This window comes from Rhinolophus sinicus, chromosome 1 (genome assembly GCF_057876585.1).
Source record: "Rhinolophus sinicus isolate RSI-liver-muscle chromosome 1, RSI-T2T, whole genome shotgun sequence".
Lineage (NCBI taxonomy): Eukaryota > Metazoa > Chordata > Mammalia > Chiroptera > Rhinolophidae > Rhinolophus > Rhinolophus sinicus.
In genome coordinates this window covers 141,698,325-141,721,152 of record NC_142501.1, presented here as the reverse complement: position 1 = coordinate 141,721,152, position 22,828 = coordinate 141,698,325, and the positions used below count along the sequence as shown (strand labels likewise).

The following is a 22,828-nucleotide window of genomic DNA, read 5'->3' as shown; positions in this document are numbered from 1 at the left end:
CCCTTGATCAAGTCCTGCAGCTGAGGGGGATGAGGTACTATGCTCAGTTCAGCCTAGGTCATGTGATGTGCTCATTTTTATGGCCAGGGGTCTGTTAGCAGAAAACAGACCACTAATTGGGTGGGAAGGAGGAAAAGGAGTTCTGAGTAGACACACAGAATATCCATTATAATTCTTAACGACTATTCTGATTATAAAATTAGTTTCAGGTACTTTATTTATGGGAAAGATATATGCCCTGTATTATCGATCTGAGTATTCCAGGTACTGAAATACTTTTTATTTTCTTTTAATTATTTTTTTTATTAGTTTCAGATGTACAAAACAACTTACTGATTAGGCATGTACACGCCTCACAAAATGTTAATCCTACCAAGTCTACTACCCATCTGACACCGTACACAGCTATTACAATACCATTGACTATATTCCCTATGCTGTACTTGACATCACATGACCATATATATATAATAGTTGACATTCAGTATTAATAGTTGACATTCAGAACCTTCATACTGTTTTCCATAGTAGCTGCACCAATTTTCAATCCCACCAACAGTACATGAGGGTTCTCTTTTCTCCATATCCTTGCAAACACTGGTTTGTTGATGATAGCCATTCTGACAGGATTGAGATGGTATCTCATTGTGGTTTTTATTTGCATTTCTCTGATGATCAGTAATGTTGAGCATCTTTTCATATGTCTGTTGGCTATCTGTATGTCCTCTTTGGAGAAATTCTATTTATGTTGTCTGCCCATTTTTCATTTGGATTGTTTGTTTTTTTGATGTTGAGTCATATGAGTTTTTTATAATTTTTGGATATTAACCCCTTATCAGATGTGTCATTGGTAAATATCTTCTCCCATTCAGTAGGATGTCCTTTTGTTTTGTTGATGGTTTCCTTTGCTGTGAAAAAACTTTTTAGTTTGATGAAATCCCATATATTTTTCTTTTGTTTCCCTTGCCCAGGGAGATATATCAGTAAAAATATTACTAAGGTTAATGTCTGAGAGTTTACTTTCTATATTTTCTTCTAGGAGTTTTATGGGTTTGGGTCTTACATTTGAGTCTTTAATCCATTTTAAGTTTATTCTTGTATATGGCATAAAAAGGTGGTTCAGTTTCATTTTTTGCGTGTATATTTGTCCAGTTTTCCCAGCACCGTTTATTAAATAGACTGTCTTTACCCCAGTATAAATTCTTGCTTCCTTTATCATAGGTTAAATGACCATACAGACATGGATTTATTTCTGGGCTCTCTGTTCTGTTCCATTGATCTATGTGTCTGCTTTATGCCAACACCATGTTGTTTTGATTAGTAGTATAAGTTGATTATCAGGTAGTGTGACACCTACAGCTTTGTTATTATTTCTCAGGATTACTGTGGCTATTCAGGGTCTTTTATGATTCCATATACATTTTAGGATTATTTGTTCTAGTTCTGTAAAAATGCCATTGGTACTTTGACAGGGATTGTGTTGAATCTATAGATTGCTGGTGGTAGGAGGGACATTTTAACTATATTTATTCTTTTTATCCATGAGCATGGTATGCTTCCATTTATTTGTATCTTTAATTTCTCTATTCAATGTCCTGTAATTTTCTGAGTACAGGTCTTTTACTTTTTTGGTTAAATTTATTCCTAAGTATTCTATTTCTTTTTGATGCAATTGTAAATGGGATTGTTTTCTTAATTTATCTTTTTGATAGTTTATTATTAGTATATTACATGCAACTGATTATTGGATATTAATTTTGTATTCTGCTACGTTACTAAATTCTTTGATCAGTTCGAATAGTTTTTTGGTGGAATCTTTGGGGTTCTTTATATGTAGTATCATGTCACCTGCAAATCATGACAATTTTACTTCCTCCTTTCCAATTTGGGTGCCCTTAATTTCTTCTCTGATTGCTGTGGTTAGAACTGCCAGTACTATGTTGAGTAAAAGTGCTGAAAATGAGCATATTTGTCTCGTTCCTGATCTTAAAGGGAATACTTTTAGTTTTTCCCCATTGAGTATGATACTGTATTTCTCCGAAAATAAGACGGGGCTTATATTAATTTTGGCTCCAAAAGATGCATTAGGGCTTATTTTCAGGCGATGTCTTCTTTTCCATGTACAACAACCTTCATGAATAATCATGTGTGACATTCTACATTTATTTATTCATGTTCAATATCTACATTTATTCAAACACAGTCATGTCATCTTCTTCTGGAACATTGTCGTAACTCTCCATATCCTGAATTCCGGCGTGAATTTCTTGCGACTCCATTTCCTGTAGAACCATTGGCCCCATTCTCTCATGTCCAGCAATAGAGCTCTCCTTAAATGAGCACTTCTTGTCCATGTAGCCTGCTCGTAGTGCATTGGCAACACAGCTGTCAGTGATTTCATCCCATGAATTCTTCACCCAAGTCACAACCTCTTGCAGGTTAGGCTTCACAAAGTTTCCACGCTGATTTCTTTCCACCCTATTTTCAATGTAGTCATTGATTTCCATGTGCAAATGTTTATTGCAATATCAAGAGTCTGGAGATAGGCAGTTATTCCTGCGGAAATCATTATTTGATCTATTCTCTCTGCAAGTAAGTTCTTCATGTCTGTAGCGCGGTGAGTGCTGGCTGAATCCCAGACTAGCAGACCTCTTTGGCCACCTTGCAAAACAAGTGGCAGCATTAAATTGACCCACTTCCTTATAACTGCATGTTGCACCAGGCTTTTTCAGTTTCAAGAACACAAATTCCCAAAACACATTCAACCTTATCTTTCTTGCCCTTAGCCATGATTAAAGGTGGGGTTTTCTATCGAGACTAATTGCCAAAATATAGGTAACACATGCACTTTTGTAACCAGTGGAGGGAATCTAGTAGGTTGACGAGATACCCCTCTGATCAATTGTTGTTTGAGATCCATAAACACTGCAATTTCATCCATAGCAATCATTGGAGAGTCGCTATTTAGAAAAGTCGATGCCATCAACAAAGAACTTGAATGCAAGTGCAAGTTTAATAACTTCAGTATCTTCCAGCTTGAACAGTGTTGTCGATCTTAGAGACAGTTCATGTCACTGAAGGAAGCCATCCAGCCAGTGTTGAGATGCTTTGAATTCTTCTGGGGATATTTCTAACTGTGATGCCATTGCAAGGGCAAATGCTTGAATATCAGCCCTGCACACAGTCAGAGCCTTTGCTCTCCTGTCAGAAGTCCATTCACAGATGATGTCTTCCAGCTCAGGAAATAATGGTTGCCGACCTGATCCACACTTGTGCTTCTTAGAATTTCCCTCGTCCACCTGTTGACTGAAGTTATCGTACTCTGCTCACCATTTTCAGACCATTTGGAGATCCAACTTCTTCTCTTTGCAGAAAGCCATAAGATTCTTGCCCTGGGAGTCCTCCACTATTCTTTTCTTGTATTTGATGGGATAGTTCTTTCTTTTTGCACTCATCTTGTCTGGGGGTCAAAATATTATTCCCTTTAAATCTACCATTAAATCCAGCGTTAATTGAAGACTTACGAGACAGGAATGGCAACAAAAATGACAGTTAAGAATGATGGTCCACACAAATTAAAAATTGCAGGCACCAAAATTCAGAAAACATTTCTTTATTTCACACGAGTGCATTAAGTATGTCTGTTACAACACACGACATATTGAATTATGAATATTCATGTGAGACGCAACCACGTCCGTTCATTATCAAGTGCGCACGTTATTCATGCGTTGTGTCTGTACTCCGATTGGTCATTCGGCAATAAGTCTTAAGTTCATTTGTTTACATAGGTGTTTACCTCTCGTCCAAAGACACCTGCTTGAGTATTTACAAATATTTAATTATAATTTATATTATCATTTAAGTATTAATGTCAATAATAGTGTTTATTTATATTTAGTTATATATTTTATAATTCAACACGTCTGTCGTGTGTTGCAATGGATGTACTAAATGCGTCCGTCTGGCTGACAGTCTTAACTGGGGCTTATTTTTGGGGTAGGGCTTACATTACGAGCATCCTGTAATATCATGGTAGGGCTTATTTTCCAGTTAGATCTTATTTTCAGGGAGATATGGTATTAGCTGTGGGTTTGTGATTTATGGCCTTTATTATGTTGAGATATGTTCCCTTTATTCCCACTCTGCTGAGAGTTTTTATCATAAATAGATGCTCAATTTTGTCAAATGCTTTTTCTGCATCTATTGATGTCATCATATGATTTTTATCCTTCATTTTGTTTATGTGATGTATGTAGTATAATCAGTCATGTTAATTGATTTGCAAATATTGAACCAACCTTCCATCCCAGGAATAAATCCCACTTGACTATGGTGTATGATCTGTTTAATGGAGTGCTGAATTCGGTTTGCTAACATTTTGTTAAACATTTTTGCATCTATGTTCCTCAGGGATATCGGCCTATAATTTTCTTTATTATGATGTCTTTGTCTGGTTTTGGTAATGGTGGCTTCATACAAGGAGGTTGGAAGCCTTCCTTTCTCTTGAATTTTTTGGAATAGTTTGAGAAGGATAGGTATTACTTCTTTGAATGTTTGCTAATATTGACCTGTGAAGCCATCTGGTCCAAGACTTGTTTTTGTTTTTTTTCAGGACTTTGTTTGTTGGGAGTTTTTTGCTTACTGATTCGATTTGATTAGTAGGTATCAGTCTGTTCAGGTTTTCAGTTTTTTTCTTGACTCAGTCTTGTAACCTTGCGTAATTCTAGGAATGTATCTATTTCTCCCAGATTGTCCAATTTGTGTAGTATTTTCTTATAATCCTTTATATTTCTGTTGTGTCGGTTGTCACTTCTCTTTCATTTCTGATTTCATTTATTTGGGTTCTCTTTTATTTTCCTTGATGAATCTTGTTAAAGGTTTATCAACTTTGCTAATCTTTATAAAGAACCAGCTCTTGGTTTCATTCATCTTTTGTATTTTTTTAGACTCTATTTTAGACTCTATTTCATTTATTTCCACTCTGATATTATTAATACCTTCCTTGTACTCACTCTGGGCTTTGTTTGCTGTTCTTGTTCTAGTTCCTTTAGGTGTAGGATTAGATTGTTTATTTGAGATTTTTCTTGTTTCTTGAAGTAGGTCTGTATTTTTATGAATTTCCTGATTAGGACTGCTTTCATTGTGGCCTGTAGATGTTTGGTTGTTTTGTTTTTATTTTCATTTGTCTCAAGGTACTGTTTGATTTCTTCCTTGATTGTATTGTTAATCCATTCATTGTTTAGTAGCATGTTATTTAGACTCCATGTGTTTGTGTGTTTTTCAGTGTTTTTTTTTGTAATTGATTTCTAGTTTTATACCATTGTGGGCGGAGAAGACGCTTGGTATGATTTCAATCCTAACATGGATTTGTTTTGTGGCCTAACATGGTATATCTTGGGAAATGTTCTCTGTTCACTTAAAAAGAAGGTATATTCTGCTGCTTTGGGGTGAAATGCTCTAAAAATATCAATTAAATTCATCTGGTCTAATGTGTCATTTAAGACTGCTGTTTCCTTGTTGATTTTCTCTGGAAGATATATGCTTGATGTCAATGAGGTGTTGAAGTCCCCGACTATGACTATATTATTGTCTATCTCTTTATGTCTGTCAATATTTGCTTTAGAAATGTAAGTGCTTCTATAGAGTGCATAAATATTTACAAGGGTTACATAACGTTGAATTCATCCCTTTATCATTATGAAACGTCTTTCTTTGTCTCTTATTATAGCCTTTGTTTTAAAGTCTGTTTTGTTTAAAATAAGTAGTGCTACCCCAGCTTTTTTGTTTGTTGCCATTTGCATGAAGTATTTCTTTCATCCCTTTACTTTCAGTCTGTGTCTTTTGATCTGAAGTGGGTCTCTTGTAGACAGCCTATCTGTGGGTCTTGTTTTATTATCCATACAGCTACCCTCTGTCTTTTGATTGGAGCATTTAAGCCATTTACATTTAAAATGATTGATAGGTATGTAGTTACTGCCATTTTATTATTCATATTTATGTTATTTTTTTTACTTTTTAAAGAAGGCCCTTTAATATTTCTTATATTACTGGTTTGGCGGTAATGAACTCTTTTAGTTTTTTCATGTCTGGTAAGCTCTATATCTCTCCTTTAATTTTAACTGATAGTCTTGCTGGGTAGAGTAATCTTGGCTGTAGGTCCTTGCTTTTCGTCACTTTGAATATTTTGTGCCAGTCCCTTCTGGCCTGCAAAGTTTTTGTTGTAATCAGCTGACAGTCTTATAGGAACTTCCTTGCAGGTAACTAACTGCTTTTCTCTTGCCTCTTTAAGATTCTCTCTTTGTCTTTAACATTTGGCATTTTAATTATGTGTCTTCGTGTGGGTTTCTTCAGTTTTATCTTGTTTGGTACTCTCTATACCTCCTGAACATTGTGTCTATTTTCTTCACCAGGTTAGGGAAGTTTTCAGTCATTATTTCTTCAAATAGGTTTTTAATTCCTTGCTTTCTTTCTCTTCTCCTTTTGGTATCCCTTTGAGGTGAATGTTGGTACGTTTGATATCCCAGAAGCCCCTTAAACTGTCCTCATTTGTTTTGGTTTTTCTTTTTGCTGTCCGGTTGGGTGTTTTTTTGCTACCCTTTCTTCCTTCATCTAATATGTTGATTCCCTGTACTGGGTTCTTCATTTCAGTTCTTGTAGTATTTATTTCTGACTGGTTCTTTTTTATGTTTTCTATCTCCATTTTTATGTTTCCTATGTTTTTGTTGAAGTTCTCTTTGAGATCATTGAGCATCCTTATAATCAGTGTTGAAGTTGGGTAGTTGGGATCTCAGAATCACCAGGGTGTAGTGAAAGAACCACATTAGCCACCTTGATGGAGAATCAGATATGACTGCCTGGGTCTGCACGCTGGGAAGGGGAAGGGCTCAAGAAGGAAATAATGGCTTTTGCCAGTTCCTCAGTCTGGGAGAAAGCTGCCCTTCTAGCCATTGTCTTGAAGCCAGACAACTCAGTTCCCCGCCATGTGTCCCTTTTGCTTCTCCAGTTGCTGCCCTAGTGCTAGAGCTCACAGCTAGTGATTCCATTGGTAAGTCCATGCTGGTCCCTTTAAGAGCAATGCCTGGGACTCCAGCTGTCCTCTGTCTCACAGAGCCACAGTCTCTGCTGGTTTTCACCAGAAATTATGGGGCCTTCTCTCCCTGGCACTGGAACCCTGGGCCGGGGAGGGTCTGGAACCCCTCACTCCTCTGGGAGGGACCTCCACAGCTGAGATATCCCTCTTGATTTTTAATGGTCACACACGGGTATGGGACCAGCCTGTTTTGCATCTCTGCCCCTTTTACCAATCTTGAGGTGGCTTCTTTTGTATGTCCTTAGTTGTAAGGCATGATTTCAGGAGATTCTCAACAGTGGTGGTTTTGTAGTTTAGTTGTAATTTTGATGTGGTCGTGAGAGAAGGTAAGCCCAGCGTTTACCTACTCTGCCATTTTGACCTGGTCTATATACCTGTAATTTTTCTTTAATATCTTTGTAAGGTTTTGGTGTTAGGGTTATGATGGCCTCAAAAAATGAGTTGGAAAATGTTTCCTCTTTTTCTATTCTCTGGAAAAGTTTGTGTAAGATTGGTATTAGAGATTATTTCCTGGAGTTTATTGATGAAGCCATATAGACCTAGGATTTTCTTTGTGGGAAGACTTGAAGTTACATATTCCATTTCTTTAATTAGCTATATAGAATGATCAGTTCTTGGTTCTTATATCAGCTATGGTATGACTTGTATTTCAAAAAAATAATATGTCGACTTCATTTACAGTTTGAAATTTATTGGCATAAAATTGTTTATGATATCCTCTTGTTGCTTTTTAAAAATATATCTGTGGGCTTAATAGTGATATCCTCTTCTTCATTTCTAACATTGGTTATTTCTGCCTTCCCTCTTTTTGTTTGATCACTCTTGCCAGGGATTTATCATTAATAGTGTTTTTTTTTTTTTTTGAAAGAATTGTTTGTTTCCCAAAGAACCATCTTTTGACTTTGTTGATCCCCTGTACTATCTTTTTAGTTTCTATTTTCTGTTTGCTCTTTATTATTTCCTTCTTTCTAGTTTCTTTGATTGTGATTTGCTGTTTTGTTTTTGTTTTTTCCCCAACTGGTTGGATTGGATGCTTAGATCATTGATTTTTCAAACTTCTTTTCTAAGTATGTATTTATATTCATTTTCTATGCATGACTTTAGTTGTATCTCATAAGTTTGGATGTATAATATTTTTATTTGGTTCAAAATATAGTCTAATTAACATAATGGTTTCTTCTTTGACTCGTATGTAGAAGTGTGGTTCTTAATTTCCAAACAATTGGGCTTTCTAGTTATAGGTCTGACAGTTAAATTCGTGAACTTCTTGCAACGATGTTGCTAACCTTTTTTTGATATCAGAGGTATTACTCATTATGAATTTGTGCCAACTGGACAAACAGTTAACCAAGATTACTATTTGGAAGTGCTGTAAAGGCTGTGTGAAAAAGTCAGACGACCTGAACTTTTCCCCAACAATTCATGGCACTTGCATCACGACAATGCACCAGCTCACACGGCACTGTCTGTGGGGGAGTTTTTAGCCACTAAACAAATAACTGTATTGGAACACCCTCCCTACTCACCTGATCTGGCCCCCAATGACTTCATTCTTTACCCAAAGAGAAAGGAAATATTTAAAGGAAGACATTTTGATGACATTCAGGACATTAGGGGTAATACAACGACAGCTCTGATGTCCATTCCAGGAAAAAAGTTCCAAAACTGCTTTGAAGGGTGGACTAGGCTCTGGCGCTGGTACATAGCTTCCCAAGGGGAGTACTTCGAAGGTGACCATAGTGATATTCAGCAATGAGGTATGTAGCACTTTTTCTAGGATGAGTTCACGAACTTAATTGACCTCGTATGTTAAGTGGAGAAAGCAAGTAGACTGGAGTTCTCCAGATAGCTGAGTCCTTGCCCTTGTAGAGCTTACACTTTACTGAAATGTGTGTAGTAAACACAATAAATAAGTAAAACAAATAAATAAAACACATACTGGGGTGGTCGGTTAGCTCAGTTGGTTAGAACATGGTGCTAATAACACCAACGTTGCCGGTTCGATCCCTGCATGGGCCACTGTGACCTGCCCCCTCAAAAAAAGCCAAAAACCCCAAATTTATCACCTTTTAGAAGGTGATAAATCTTAATGGAGAAAATTTATATAAGGGAGAAAGGATGTGGTGTTGGGGGAGTGACTTCCTGAGACAGTAACATTGAGTAATGATAGGAAGGTGATGAGGAAATAATAGCTGGGAGAATAGTAGTTCAGGTATGGGAACCAAGATGTAAAGAATCCCAGGTGGGAGTGTGGCTGGTGTGTTTGAAGAAGAGCAAGGAGAAGTGTGGCTGGAGTGACATGAGCAATGAAAAGAGAGTTAGGGATGACAGCATCGAGGTAACGAGTGTCTGGGTGATAGGCCGTTTTAAGGACTGGTTTACCCTGAGTGAGATGGGAAGTCAGTGGGTAGTTTAGTGGAAGAGAGGCATGATCTGACCTATGACTTAAATTAGTCACTGTGTGCTAAATATCCTGAAGGGGCAAGGGTGGAAACAGGAAGGTTGGACAGGAGACTATTGCAGTGATCCAGGCAAGAGGCTGTGGTAAGCACGGGAGATGGCGAGGAGTGATCATATTCTTGATACATTTTAAGGGTTGTACTGACACACTTGGCTTACTGATTTGATGCGGGGTGAGAGGAGTCGAGAATTATTCGAGATTTTTGACCTGAGCAATTGGAAGGATAGAGTTGCATTAATTGAGATGGGAAAGCCTGGGAAGAGCGGATTTGAAGGAGGTGATCGTTTGGTTTTGGACATGTTAAATTTGCCTATTAGACATCCAGATGTGGGTCTTCAGTACTGTTTTACAGTTTTATTCCTTAAAAGAAACAATGGTATTAAAGCAGTGTACTCACTGTTCTGAAGATATGTTACTTTTGTTGCTATCTTAATTATTAACATGTTCAATCCTGGCAAAACTTGAATATTTTGGAGAGGAAGAAATTGTTTGCTCGTTGGCTTTGCTGCCAGAGTTGATAGTTCTTCCTTAGAGTTGAGTAAAGATATTCCGATTTTAGAAATATAACTATAACTATATAGTCTGAGTGATTATACTTGCTTTCTATTTTAGGTCCTATTACTGCTGGATTGTGCAAGATATTTAACCCTGTTTTCTTTGAGGTATGATTTAAATATTAAACATCTTAGAAAAGGGAAACATTTTAGTTTTGGAAGTCAGCATGCCAAGGAAAAGGAAAAATCTTGGGGGAAATCCTTTCCGGAAGACTACAAACTCTAAGGAAGTTGTTGTATCCAGTATTGCTAGTCATGAGACACCAACTCCGACTCTTCCTTCCCTGTGTGAGATGAAAGTCCATCAGGAAGAACTCTTCACAAGTTTCTCAGAGATGTTTTCTGATCTGGATCCCGATGTAGTGTATTTGATGCTTTCTGAATGTGATTTCAAAGGTGAGAATAAAGCTTAGTTTGAACGCTTTGCATCTTATAAGAAGACTTCATATGAAGTACTGTGCCATGACCAGTAGTAATACAGCGAAATAACTGCCGTATTTCTATTTTCTTCATCACTTAGCATCCGCTGTGGGGAAACGTTCTAGGTTTGCAAGTATGAGCGATATGAAGAAGAATAAAGCATAGTTTCTGCTTTTAAGAAATGTACAGTTCTTAATGTATGATGTATGTATAGATATCATCGTCTATGTTTTACTTATTTTTTTCCTTCTAGAACAGGTTGGCACTATTGACATTTTGGGCTGGAAAATTTTTTCCTGTGAGTAGTTCTCCTGTGCATCATAGGATATTCAGCAAGTGTCCCTGGCCTGTAACCACTAGATGCCTGTAGCACACCCTCCCATCCCCAGCTGTGACAATCAAAAATGCCTCTGTATATTGTCATCTGTCCCCTTAGGGGTTAAAATCATCCCCAGTTGAGAACTATCCTAGAATGTAAGCTTCATAAAGGCAGAGATTTTAAAAACTTTTGTTTTACTGTTGTATCTACAACCCCTAAAATAACAAATGACTGATAGGACCTTAGTAAATATTTACTGAGTAAAAAGGTAATTACAATTTTGGGAATGAGAACTGATAAGAGTTGAGGCTAGTTGAATAGTATGGTTTCAAAACATTGGCTTTGGAATCAAGAAACCTGGGTTGGATTTCCAGCTCTGCCACTTAACCTTTATGGGTTTCAGTTTTCTTACCTGTTAATGAGAAAAAGGATAATATTACTTATTTGGTGAGGATTAAGGGTGTGTGTGTAAACTTTGGTAAAGTCTTCAATATATTAAGTTATTATGACTTGTAATAAATTGTTTAGAAGTATGTTTGCAGACTGAGGGGGAATTTCCAAAGTTGACTGGATGAGTAAATTAAATGTTTTCGCTAGTATTGCTATTGGCCATGAGTAGTAAAAGATAAAATTATTCTAGATTTGGGAAGTTTTGGTAATACATGATAAGCTTCCATTTTTATTCATTACATAATCTATGATGTGAGCATATCTTATTTATCCTGTTAAGTATATGCAGAAAACTGGTTTTCAGAAATCCACATGATACTCAGAAATGATGATATATAGAATTTTATGTGTGACTTCAATATTTATTTCCTGATTTTGATGTTTTTAAAATTTATTTGTTACACATATACTAATATAGCAATGAGGAACTGCAATAAAAATATATTATCCCCAAGCCTAACAAAAGACATATTTCTCTTTTTTAGTATCTTCTCTACACTTTGTTCATATATACTGATATTTTGAGTAGTTTGAATAGTAGCGTTGATAAAGTTGTGTATTCTGCTATTTATTTATTTATTTGGACCCAGGTCTGTCTCACTTCATGTATTCTGCGTTTTAAACCTAACCTAACATAAGCATTTTTCCAATGTAGCTGCAATCTTTATGTTTGTTTTTAATAGCTTTCTAATATTCCACTGAGTTTTTGTGATCTAAGTTATTTAATTATATTTTTAGTTTTTCATGAATAATTAATATTTCAGAGAATGACTTGGTACAAATAATCTTTTCCTTTTTTTGGCTTTTTTCTTAGTCTCAAAGTTTTATTATGTCTTGGGTAAGAACAGTTCTCCATTCTTGGAAACACTGCTGTATTGCCTACCAAGGAGGTGTGCCAATTTGTAATACCACCAGCACTTTTTACATAGAGTGGTTTCACCATAGCCTTTTCAGCACTGTGTAGTATTATTTTAAGATTTTAATAGGAATAAAATTATACCATTTCTTAATTTGTGTTTTTTTTTAAATAAAAAGGGAAGTTGAACATATTTTTGTATGTAATTGTTCATTAATTCTTGTATTCTTGTGTGAATGTTCATGTGTTTTTGTTTTATACTATGATTTTAATTTCTTCCAACAATCTGTGTAAGGACTTTTCTTTTATGTGATCTATATCTTGACCTTTTACTTATTTTAACATAATACTGTCTTTATTTTACAGACATTGTTTTTACAGACATCTTTCCTTCCTTCTTTCTTTCTTTTCTTTTTTCTATGTTAGGGTTTCTAGCTTTTGAAGTATTGCTATAATCTCTTAACTGGTCTCTGCCAGGCTTGCCCCCTCCAATCCATCTTTGTTTTTCTCCTTAAGGGAACATTAATGGGGTGCTTGCTAGTTGCCAGTCCTTGGGCACAGCACTTTTTCATGGATTATCTCATTTAATCCTCACAACAACTTTATGAGGTAGGTGCTTTTATTATCCCCATATCGCAAATAAGAAAATCAAGGCTTAGGAAAGTTAAGTAACTTGTTCCAAGGGTCAGAGCCAGCAAGTAGGGATTTAAATGCTGTGTTCTAACTCTGGATGAGAGCTGTTACCTCCTGAGCCGTATTGTTTCCATATTTATCTTCCTTAAAAGAAAACAAGACAAAACACAAAAATGAAACACAAAAGCCCCAAATTTCAAATGCCTAACAATTCTAATGGCTCCCTATTTGTGTTATAACAGAGCTCACTCAGCATTGGAGTCAGACACACCAGTTCTAGGTCTGTCACTTATTATCTGTGTGACTTAGGCCAAGTTAATGTACTTTTTGAACTTAATTTTCTTTATCTATTTGCTAGGAATGCTATACTTCATAATAGCATTTGAGGATTCAGTGAAGTGATACATATAAAGCTTCTAGCCCAAATGCTATGACAGGTAGTTTCTCTTCAAGTTCCCTTGTAAAATAAAATTGATATTGCTTAGCATGACATACAGGACTTTTCCGAATTTCACCCGATCTCCCATTCTAATTTTATCTCCTCCTCTTATCCACCCTACTACTGTTTGCCCTCACTCCAACCAACTTCTCTTAATACCTTAAACACACTTTGTGTTTTCAAGACTGGCTTTGCCTTTCCACTCTGTGTCTGACAAGTTTCTTTTTAATCTTCCAGTCCCAATTCACGTGTGCCCTTTCCTTATTCTCCTGTAAAGCTTCTATAGCACTTATATATTATTAAAAGCGTTCATTATTTAATCTATATTATATTATTGTTTTCTAATGTAATTATCTTTAATTGCCTGCATTAGACTGCAAAAATCCTTTAAAATTAAATTTTTTTATTTAAAAAGTTATTTTTCAATTACAGTTGACATGCAATATTATATTAGTTTCAGGTGTACAACACAGCATAGTGATTAGATATTTATATACCTTACAAAGTGATCACGCTGATAAGTCTAGTACCCACCTGGCACTATACATAGTTATTACAATATTATTGACTATATTCCCTATGCTGTACTTTACATCCCCGTGACTCTCTTTATAATTGGCAATTTGTACTACTTAATCTGCAAAAATCCTTTAAGTGTAGTAAAATAATGTCTTACTCATCTTTGTACAAATATGTCTGATAATGTAAAACCTCCTCCCACATATTTTTTTTTTATTAAGTGGACCACATAAACAAATTAAATTTACTAGAAGAGTACTTCAAAACTTAATATTTAAAGGGACGTGTAGTAGGTAAATGTTGAATGAATCAACTAATTTTAGGATCTTTATAAATAACATATAATTACAGGTGTTTTTACATTTGATCAGTAAATTCATCAGAGAATATCTGCTTGATGATAGTTTATTAGTAGTTTGTTACTGTTTTTAAGTAATAACATTGCATGTCTTCATTTTTCAGACCTTTCACTAATACTGACTGGTATATTAGTAAAATCTTCATTAAAAAATGAATATAAATTTTTGTATATTTTATTCAATGCAAAATCCAATATAAGTATGTATATTTTAATCAAATTACATTTTACTATTTTCAATACATATATGTATATATTTTGTTATTGTTCTTGTACAGTTGAAAATGCCATGGATTGTTTATTAGAATTATCTGACACTGATACCAAGATAAAAGAATCGTCTTCAAAAAGCTTCATTGTTTCTGAGAACCAAGTAAGTGCAGCAGGACGTGAAATAATGGAAAAGTGTCCTCTTGAAGAAGAGAGTGAAGATTCCAAAATGGATTCATTTTTGGACATGCAGCTAACTGAAGACTTGGATTCCTTAATACAGAATGCTTTTGACAAACTAAACTCTTCTCATGACCAAGGATACTCATTTTTGCCTTTGCAAGATGTTAATAGTTTTAGTGAACCGAGTGCATTTATAAATTCAGATTCAAGTAGTACGACTACCATTCTTTCTACACAAAATATGGATTTAAACAGTGAAAATTTAGAGAATTCTGCCTCTCCTTTAAGTTCAAACCCCTTAACTTCGCATTCAGTTTCAAATGAGTCCAAAAGTTTTATAAAGAATAACACATTGGAAGATTCTCTCCTCAGTAGTTCTTTAAATGTAGCACAGGACACTGTGGTGGGTGGTAGCAATCTTAGTCAAAGAGAGAAAGAGCTTTTAGAATCTGAGCGTGTTGAGGCTCCGTTCTCTCAAGCCCCTGTAGATTTGGATGCCAGTGAACCTCACGCTTCTTCAAACCTTACTGTGAAAAATCCAGGACTTGGTTTACTAGGTACAGGAGGGGATCAGAAATCTGCTTCTATCTCTGATGTGTTTGTACCTTCTGAAGAATTCAATTTCAAGCCACACAAACACAGTGAACTGCCACCAAAGGGGAAGGATGTGAATTACTGCCCAGTACTTACCCCTCTCCCCCTACTGCTGCCGCCTCCCCCACCTCCACCGATGTGGAATCCAATGATTCCTGCTTTTGACCTCTTTCAAGGAAACCATGGCTTTGTAGCTCCTGTTGTAACCACAGCTGCACACTGGAGGCCGGTCAACTATACGTTTCCACCCCCAGTTATTTCTCACACATCCCCAACAAAGGTATGGAGAAATAAAGAGGGAACAAGTGCTTATCAAATACAAGAAGCTCCAGTTGCTCAGACTGTAAGAAAGAAGACATCATCTTATGTTGGACTAGTTCTTATTCTTCTCAGAGGGCTCCCGGGATCAGGAAAATCTTTTTTGGCAAGGTATGAGGTTTAATTGACTTACAACAAAGTATAATGCATGAACCTGAACATTTATAGCAGAGAATATGATTATGTGCTTTTGCTTAATAGAGATGTTTAGTAACCCCTAAAGTGTTCATTTTACTAATTATTTTCTGACTTTATGGCTAATCTCACTATTTTTTCCTCATTTTTATTGAATTTTTCATCTTAGATAATTTGATAATTTGAGAGAAACAGAAGAAAAAATTAGAGATGATTCCCAAGATTGTGAGTTTGTGAAATCAACAGAAACAGCTTTATGTGAAAGAAAACTATTTGAGTGGAAGGAAAGATGAGTTCATCTTTGATTGGAGTTAAAGAGCCATAATTGATTTTGGATTCAAGGAAGTCTTAAATATAAGAATTCTACCGGTAGTTGGAAATTTTGGATTGTAGCATGTTAAACAATGGTTTTAGAAATGTATGATTTGAAGAAGGAACAAAAGGAGTCACTGTTAGTCAGAGAACTTCAAATTTTCAGTGATTTATTTGTTGCAAAATATGGTGCCCTCAATTATTTTATCTTCTATATCCATTTGTGTACCTTTTGTAGTTAAGGTAGACTGTGGGTGCCTTGGGTTGAGAGACTGGAGTCAGGGTTAGAGGCAGCTTTGTTGTGTTTTCAGTGGCACTTGTTAAAGAGCATTGTTTTTCAAAGTGTTTTCCATGCCTCTCAGCGTTTAACTTCCAGAAGATTTATACCTATTTTATTTGCCAGTTCTTTTGTTTTCCTCAGATTTTAACTCTTTGCCTTCTTTTCTTTTCTTTTCTTTTCTTTTCTTTTCTTTTCTTTTCTTTTCTTTTCTTTTCTTTTCTTTTCTTTTCTTTTCTTCTCTTTTCTTTTCTTTTCTTTCTTTTTTATTTTTTTTTAAAGATTTTATTGGGGAAGGGGAACAGGACTTGATTGGGGAACAGTGTGTACTTCCAGGACTTTTTCCATGTCAAGTTGTTGTCCTTTCAATGTTGGTTGTGGAGGGCACAGCTCAGCTCCAGGTTCAGCTGCCATTGTTAGTTGCAGGGTCCGTGCTCCTAATGCTGAAGGCTGCTGGTTCGATTCCCTCTTCTATTCTTAACTGGGTCTTTCTTATTTTATCCTGGTCGTATCTAGTCTTAGTGACTGTGTGTGTGTGTGTGTGTGTGTGTGTGTGTGTGTGTGTGTGTATACACACTTGAGAATGTCGTTGATGAGCTCATTTTCAGTTGATTTTTGATATGCTTTCTTTGTCCAGATTTGTCTCCCAGTAAATTTCCACATATTCTGCTTATAGACTTACAAGCATGTTCTTCTGTAGACATGTTATAGTCTCTTCCTCATTGGCTTAATAATAACAAAAATAAATCATTTTAACTTTATATTATGGATATTGCAATCAGTCATGATATTATATTTTGTGATAGAGATTTGAACAAAAGGCGATACCTTAAAAGGTAATCGAAATGTGACACAGATTTGAAGAACTAGGTTTCAGGGGCCTTGGAGCCAGAGGCAGCTACAGTTAGAAAATGGGAAGAAAAAGAAGTGCTTGTCACAAAGTAGGAACTTATGTTTTTTGAATGAATAGAGGGAAATAACCGGGAAGTTCAGAGACATAGAAGCTGAGTTTTCTAAGAGAGAATGGTCCACAGTGTTAAATTAGTGTGCAAGCCCAAGGAAAATGGGGTGAAAAAGGCTTTTGTATTTATTGGAAAGAGGTCATGAATAAATGTCTTAAAAACAATTTTGTTTCACTGTGAAGGTAGAGGACAAAGGGTTTACCTTGACAGTAAAGCAGTTAAGGGAAGGAGAGCAGCTGGGTAATAGTTGAAAGGTATACTTCAAGCGGTGAAAAATTTTAAAGATAGCTGAGATATTCATGTTTCAAGGGAAAAGAGGAAGTGTCAGGGAAGGGAAAACTTAAAGAGAGAAAAGAGGATAAATGTAGGAATCTCAGAAGGTGGTGTGATCAAGTGAGCATTCACTAGAATGTAAGCTCCATGAATGCAAGAATGTTTACTGTTTTTGTTCACTCATGTATGCTCAGTGCTTAAAACAGTGCCTGGCACTTAGTAGTAGACGCTAATAAAAATTAAATTCCAAAGATATATTTTAGCTTTAGATGTGTTTATACATATTTTAGGAGGAGAGACTAAATAATGATATTTTACAAATGGTCAAGAATAGTAGCATTGTTATTTTTGTAGATTGTTTCGTTTTACATGTACCTCAATTATGTAGAAGATAAATTCCAAAATCAAGAAAGAGAGATGTCCAAAAAAACCCCCCAAAACTATCTTAACTTTGTATAATTTTACAGATTAAATTAATAGTCTTTTAATTTTATATTGGGTGTTTTGCATACTCACTTAATTTATAGCAATATACAAAGAGCTTCATTTACTTTTGAAGATCTGTTGAATATCAAGGTACCTGCCTACCTTGAAGAGACCTTGCACTAGAGGAGGTGAAGTAGATCAGTGTGTATCAAGTGACCAGATTAGGGGGATGCCTGTGACCGGTGAGATTCCGAAGCATTTTCAGTTACCAGGTTTTCTTGATAATTAAAAATTTGTTAATTTTCAAACCTTTATATTATAGCTGATGATGAAGGACTTTATAACATTAAAAATGTTTTCTGAAATAACTTACATAAAGAAAAATAGACTTGTCTTAGGTCAGTTGTATAGAGAGTTAAACTTCTGCTTAGAGGATTCCCAGTATGATTTATTTGAATATGACCATATTCTCATGCTTTTAAATAATAATACTTGAATTTTTTTATTGGGATTATGACCTTGTGAAAATTAGGAGAGAGAATTTAGAAGAAAAATTAAGAAAATAATTTCATTTATCATTCACAGGACTTTGCAAGAGGATAATCCGAGTGGAGTCATTCTTAGTACTGATGATTATTTTTACATAAATGGACAGTACCAGTTTGATGTAAAGTATTTAGGAGAAGCACATGAATGGAACCAGAATCGTGGTAAGAATAAATATCAGATTCCAGAGAACATTAAAAGTAATATAAAGAAAACATTTTCTTTTTCTTTTCCCCCCTTTCTCCTGCCTCCCCCCCCCACTACTCCAGTTCAAGCCATTGTTCCTTAGTCTAGTTGTGTAGGACACAGCTCCCTGGCCCATGCTGGTATTACGAGCCTTGCGACCTCAGCGTTACGAGCGTACTGCTCCAACCACCTGAGCCACCGGGTTGACCCCAGAAAACATTTTCTTAGTATTTGTATTTTGAGAGACATGTAGCTTTTAGTTATAATTAACTTTAATTTATATAACTAACGTATACATAAAATTATAACACATCTTAATGTTACATAATAAGAGGTAAAAGATCTCCTCAGAGCTGTTATGAGGATTAAACGAGTTAATTTTTGTAAAATGCTTAGAAAACTGCACGTCGTGTTTAAGTTTCATTTAATCAACGGAGATTTTTTCAGAAATAAATCGTATTTCCTACTTGGGTTTCAGAATGACTCAAGATAGGTATAGCTGTCTGGTATGCTCTGGTTCCTGTTCCTAAAATGGAATTTACATTGTTAACCACTAGTTTTCCCTAGGTTGGCTTAATTTTTATGGAAGTTAGTGTAAGAGTAAAAATGGCTCTCCTCAAACTGAATCTGCAGGGAGATCATAGGTTAAACATTAAAATCTTTATTAGTGCACTGTCTATTCACTGAAGATGGTTTTATCAGTAAGTGTTTAGTTATATGAATAGTTTGGATTTCGAATGGGGAATCTTATTAAGACATATAGACAATATTTTACTTAGCCATTCATGATACACGCACTGTGAAGGTGATTCTTGAGTTTACTGTCTTCAGACATCGTTAAAATTTTCTGTATTCCTTCTTGAACTAAATATTAAAGTAAGAACTCAGGAATATGAAAAAAAAAGTCAACACAACTAAAAATAAAGGAAACCATATGATATGGTAAAGAGCAATCTTGGATTTGCCAGTTACTCACTGCGATCCTGTGCAAGTTATTTATACTCCAAGCCCAGCCTTCATCTGTGAAAGGACATAATAATAGTTAACCCCCAGGACTGTTTTAGTTAAATCATTTAACTGTTAAAGTTAAATCAGAATGAAAAATGCTTAGCAATGGTTCAACATGCCCTTACTATAGCAACAACCACAGCAATAGTAATATTAAATTTATAGGCAGAATTCTTTTTTAAACAGCTTTATTGAGAAATATTTCACATTGTTTTTAGTATAGAGTTGTACAACTATCACCACAATCAATTTTAGAACATTTTTATCACCTTAAAAAGATCCAGTACTAATTAACAGTCACTCCTCATTTCTCTTCAACCTCTCTCGAGACAATTACCAAACTACTTTCCATCTCTATAGGTTTGCCTATTCTGGACATTTTATATAAGTGGAATCATATACTATGTGGTCTTTTGTGAATGGCGTCTTTCATTTAGCATAATGTTTTCAACATTCATCCATGTTGTAGCATGTGTCAGTACTTCATTTCTTTTTATGGCTGAGTAATATTCCATCCTATAGATATGCCATATTTTATTTATCCATTCACCAGTTGATGAACATTTGGGTTGTTTTCCACCTTTCGGCTATTATGAATAATGTTGCTGTGAACATGCCTGTCTATGTCTAACATTTTTAGGAACTGCCAAGCTGTTCTATAAAGCAACTGCACGATTTTACATTCCCACTACTAGTTTGTGAGGGTTCCAACTTCTCCACATCTTCACCAACACTTGTTAGCATTTTCTGACTTTTTGATTATAGCTATCATGGTGGTTGTGAAATGATATCTCATTGTGGTTTTGATTTGCGTTTCCCTGATAGCTAATGACGTTGAGGATCTTTTTGTGTGCGTATTGGCCATTTGTTTATCTTTGGAAAACTGTTCAAGTTTTGCCATTTTTAAATTGGATTATTTGTCTTTTTATTATTGCATTGTAAGAGAGTATACAAAACTTTTAAAACTTCCAAATAATTTTCTTATAAGGCTTATTTATTGTGGTTCATTATTAATTTCCTGAATTGTTTAATTTCTTGGAAAAAAGGTAGTTTTATAAGAAAACCTCTTGCACAACAGTATATGATAATGTTTACTTCAATCATTACATCTTGTTCTTTTTGGTGTTTATATTTTTTGTTTGTTTTTAAACTTTGTTTTGGAATAATTTTAGATGTATGGAAAAGTTGCAAAGGCAGTATAGAGTTCCTATATACCCCTCATCCATTTTCCCCTAATATTAACATCTTATATAACCATGGTACGTTTGTCAAGACTAAGAAGTTAATATTGGTACTGAAAAAGTTTCCTAGACCCAATTGCAATGTGTGTGTGGAGGCTGAGGTCGCAAGGCTCGTAATACCAGCATGGGCCAGGGAGCTGTGTCCTACACAACTAGACTAAGCAATGTGTGTGTGGAGGCTTCCCCACACCAACAAGCAATTCTAGGACAAGTCTGACACTATCTACCTAGAGATAGAATCAGATTCCACAAGTAAAGTGCCCAGTCCCACAAGACCGCCCTTTACTTTAAATGTCAGTCACAAACCTGCTTTTGACTCATGGGCTACAAACTGGAGGTTCCAGTGACCCCCTCCTTGGGTTCGATTAATTTGCTAGAGTATCTCACAGAAGTCAGGAAAGCTTTGTTTACTCACAAGATTACTGATTTATTATAAAAGGATATAACTCAGGAACAGCCAGATGGAAGAGATGCACACAAGGTGTGGGGAAAGGGGTGGGGCTTCTGTGACCTTGAATCCAGGTGTGCACCTCCATGTGTTTACCAACCTGAAAGTTCTCCAAACCCTCTCCTTTTAGGTTTCTATGGAGGCTTCGTTACATAGGCGTGATTGATTAAATCATTGACAACTGAACTCAGTCTTCATCCCCTCTCCCCTCCCCTGCAGTCTTGGGGTGAGGCTGAAAGTTCCAACCTTGTAATCATTAGGTTAGCACTGAAAACCAACCCCAAATCCGTAGGTCCTGTCCAAAAGTCACTTTATTAAAGTAAGAAATATCTTTAAGCTCTCATCACTTAGGAAATTCCAAGGGTTTTAGAAGCTCTGTGCTAGGAACAGGATGAAGACCAAATATATATTTCTAATGATATATCACAGTATCTCAGGTACATTACTTTTAAACTCCAGACTTTATTTGGATTTCAGTTTTTCTACAAAAGTCCTTTTCTGTTCCAGAGTGTTATCCAGGATACCCTGTTGATTTTAGCATGATACTGTTTTTGATAACTTTTTTTTTTCATTTGTGCTGTTTATATATGTAACACACACATAAAACTTAGATCATATAGATTTTCTCTGATTATAACTTTAGTATTTATTTAGTATTCAAATTATTATTCAATATTTACTTGTACTTTAATTTTTTCATATACTCATAAGTGCTATTTAGAAGTAGAGCTGTGAGTAAAATTAACATATACTATGATTTTCAAAGTATGAAAAGATCAAATTTTTAAAATACCAAGGCAACACTTAATATTATTATTAAAAATTATTTTCTGTTTGTGTTTTTCAGCAAAAGAAGCATTTGAGAAGAAGGTATCTCCCATAATAATAGATAATACAAACCTACAGGCATGGGAAATGAAGCCATACGTTGCTTTGGTTTGTACTATAATTGTCATAAGTCTATAATAATGGGTTTGAAATTACTTGGGATGTTAATTACATAAGTGAATCTCAAGCAAAGTGTCCTTGGACGGTCTGTAACTGAGCTTTCTCTGGTCTTCAACAAAATGAGAAAAATAGGAATAGTTTTTCTATAAAGCTAAATTTTTTTGGGTTTTACGTCCAGGGATTCAAATACTTATTTCTTATTGCTCTTACTTGGCAGGATCAAAATTTGGTGGTTCTTTGTTATTCACCAAATTTCTTTTGAAATTTTGCTATTTTGAGAAATTCAGAATTCTATAAATTCAACTATTCTCAGTTGTCCCAATTTGCAAGCTTCCTTTTTTGCCCAGCTTTGATGTCACCTTTTCCAGGAAGTTAGCATACATTAACTTACTAAAAAGCTGAGTTGGGCAATCTTTCTGCTTTAATGCCACCCTGGCTTACTTCTGTCATAGCATTAATTAAGCACACTGCTTTTATCAGTAGGCCATGGGTTGGCTAAGTATTTCCTATAAAACACCAGATAGTAAATGTTTTCGATTTTGGGGGCCACATACAGTATATTGCATATCCTTTTTTTCTTTTCTTTTTAAACAAAACTTTAAAGGTATATAAACTATTCTTAGCTTCTAGGCTGTACAAATACTGGCTGATTGGCTACA

At 35.4% G+C, this 22,828-nt stretch overlaps 1 protein-coding gene across 13 annotated transcripts in view; it reads left to right on the top strand.

Annotated features, from left to right (window-relative positions):
• The window catches only part of N4BP2 (NEDD4 binding protein 2), a 71,010-nt gene that overhangs the window by 8,012 nt on the left and 40,170 nt on the right, over nucleotides 1–22,828 (top strand). For 5 of the 13 annotated variants that reach the window (XR_016018520.1, XM_019751983.3, XM_074324577.2 and 2 more), the window contains 4 exons: nucleotides 10,167–10,504; nucleotides 14,381–15,518; nucleotides 18,378–18,502; nucleotides 22,069–22,157. Coding sequence is in view for 11 of the 13 variants with exons in the window: in XM_019751983.3 (XP_019607542.3) it covers nucleotides 10,276–10,504; nucleotides 14,381–15,518; nucleotides 18,378–18,502; nucleotides 22,069–22,157 (1,581 nt within the window). In the remaining 2 variants the exon portion in view is untranslated. Of the gene's footprint in view, nucleotides 1–1,733; nucleotides 10,505–12,669; nucleotides 12,763–14,380; nucleotides 15,519–18,377; nucleotides 18,503–22,068; nucleotides 22,158–22,828 lie in introns of those variants that run through there. The other 8 variants (XR_016018519.1, XM_019751979.3, XM_088790064.1 and 5 more) reach the window with 7 other exon arrangements.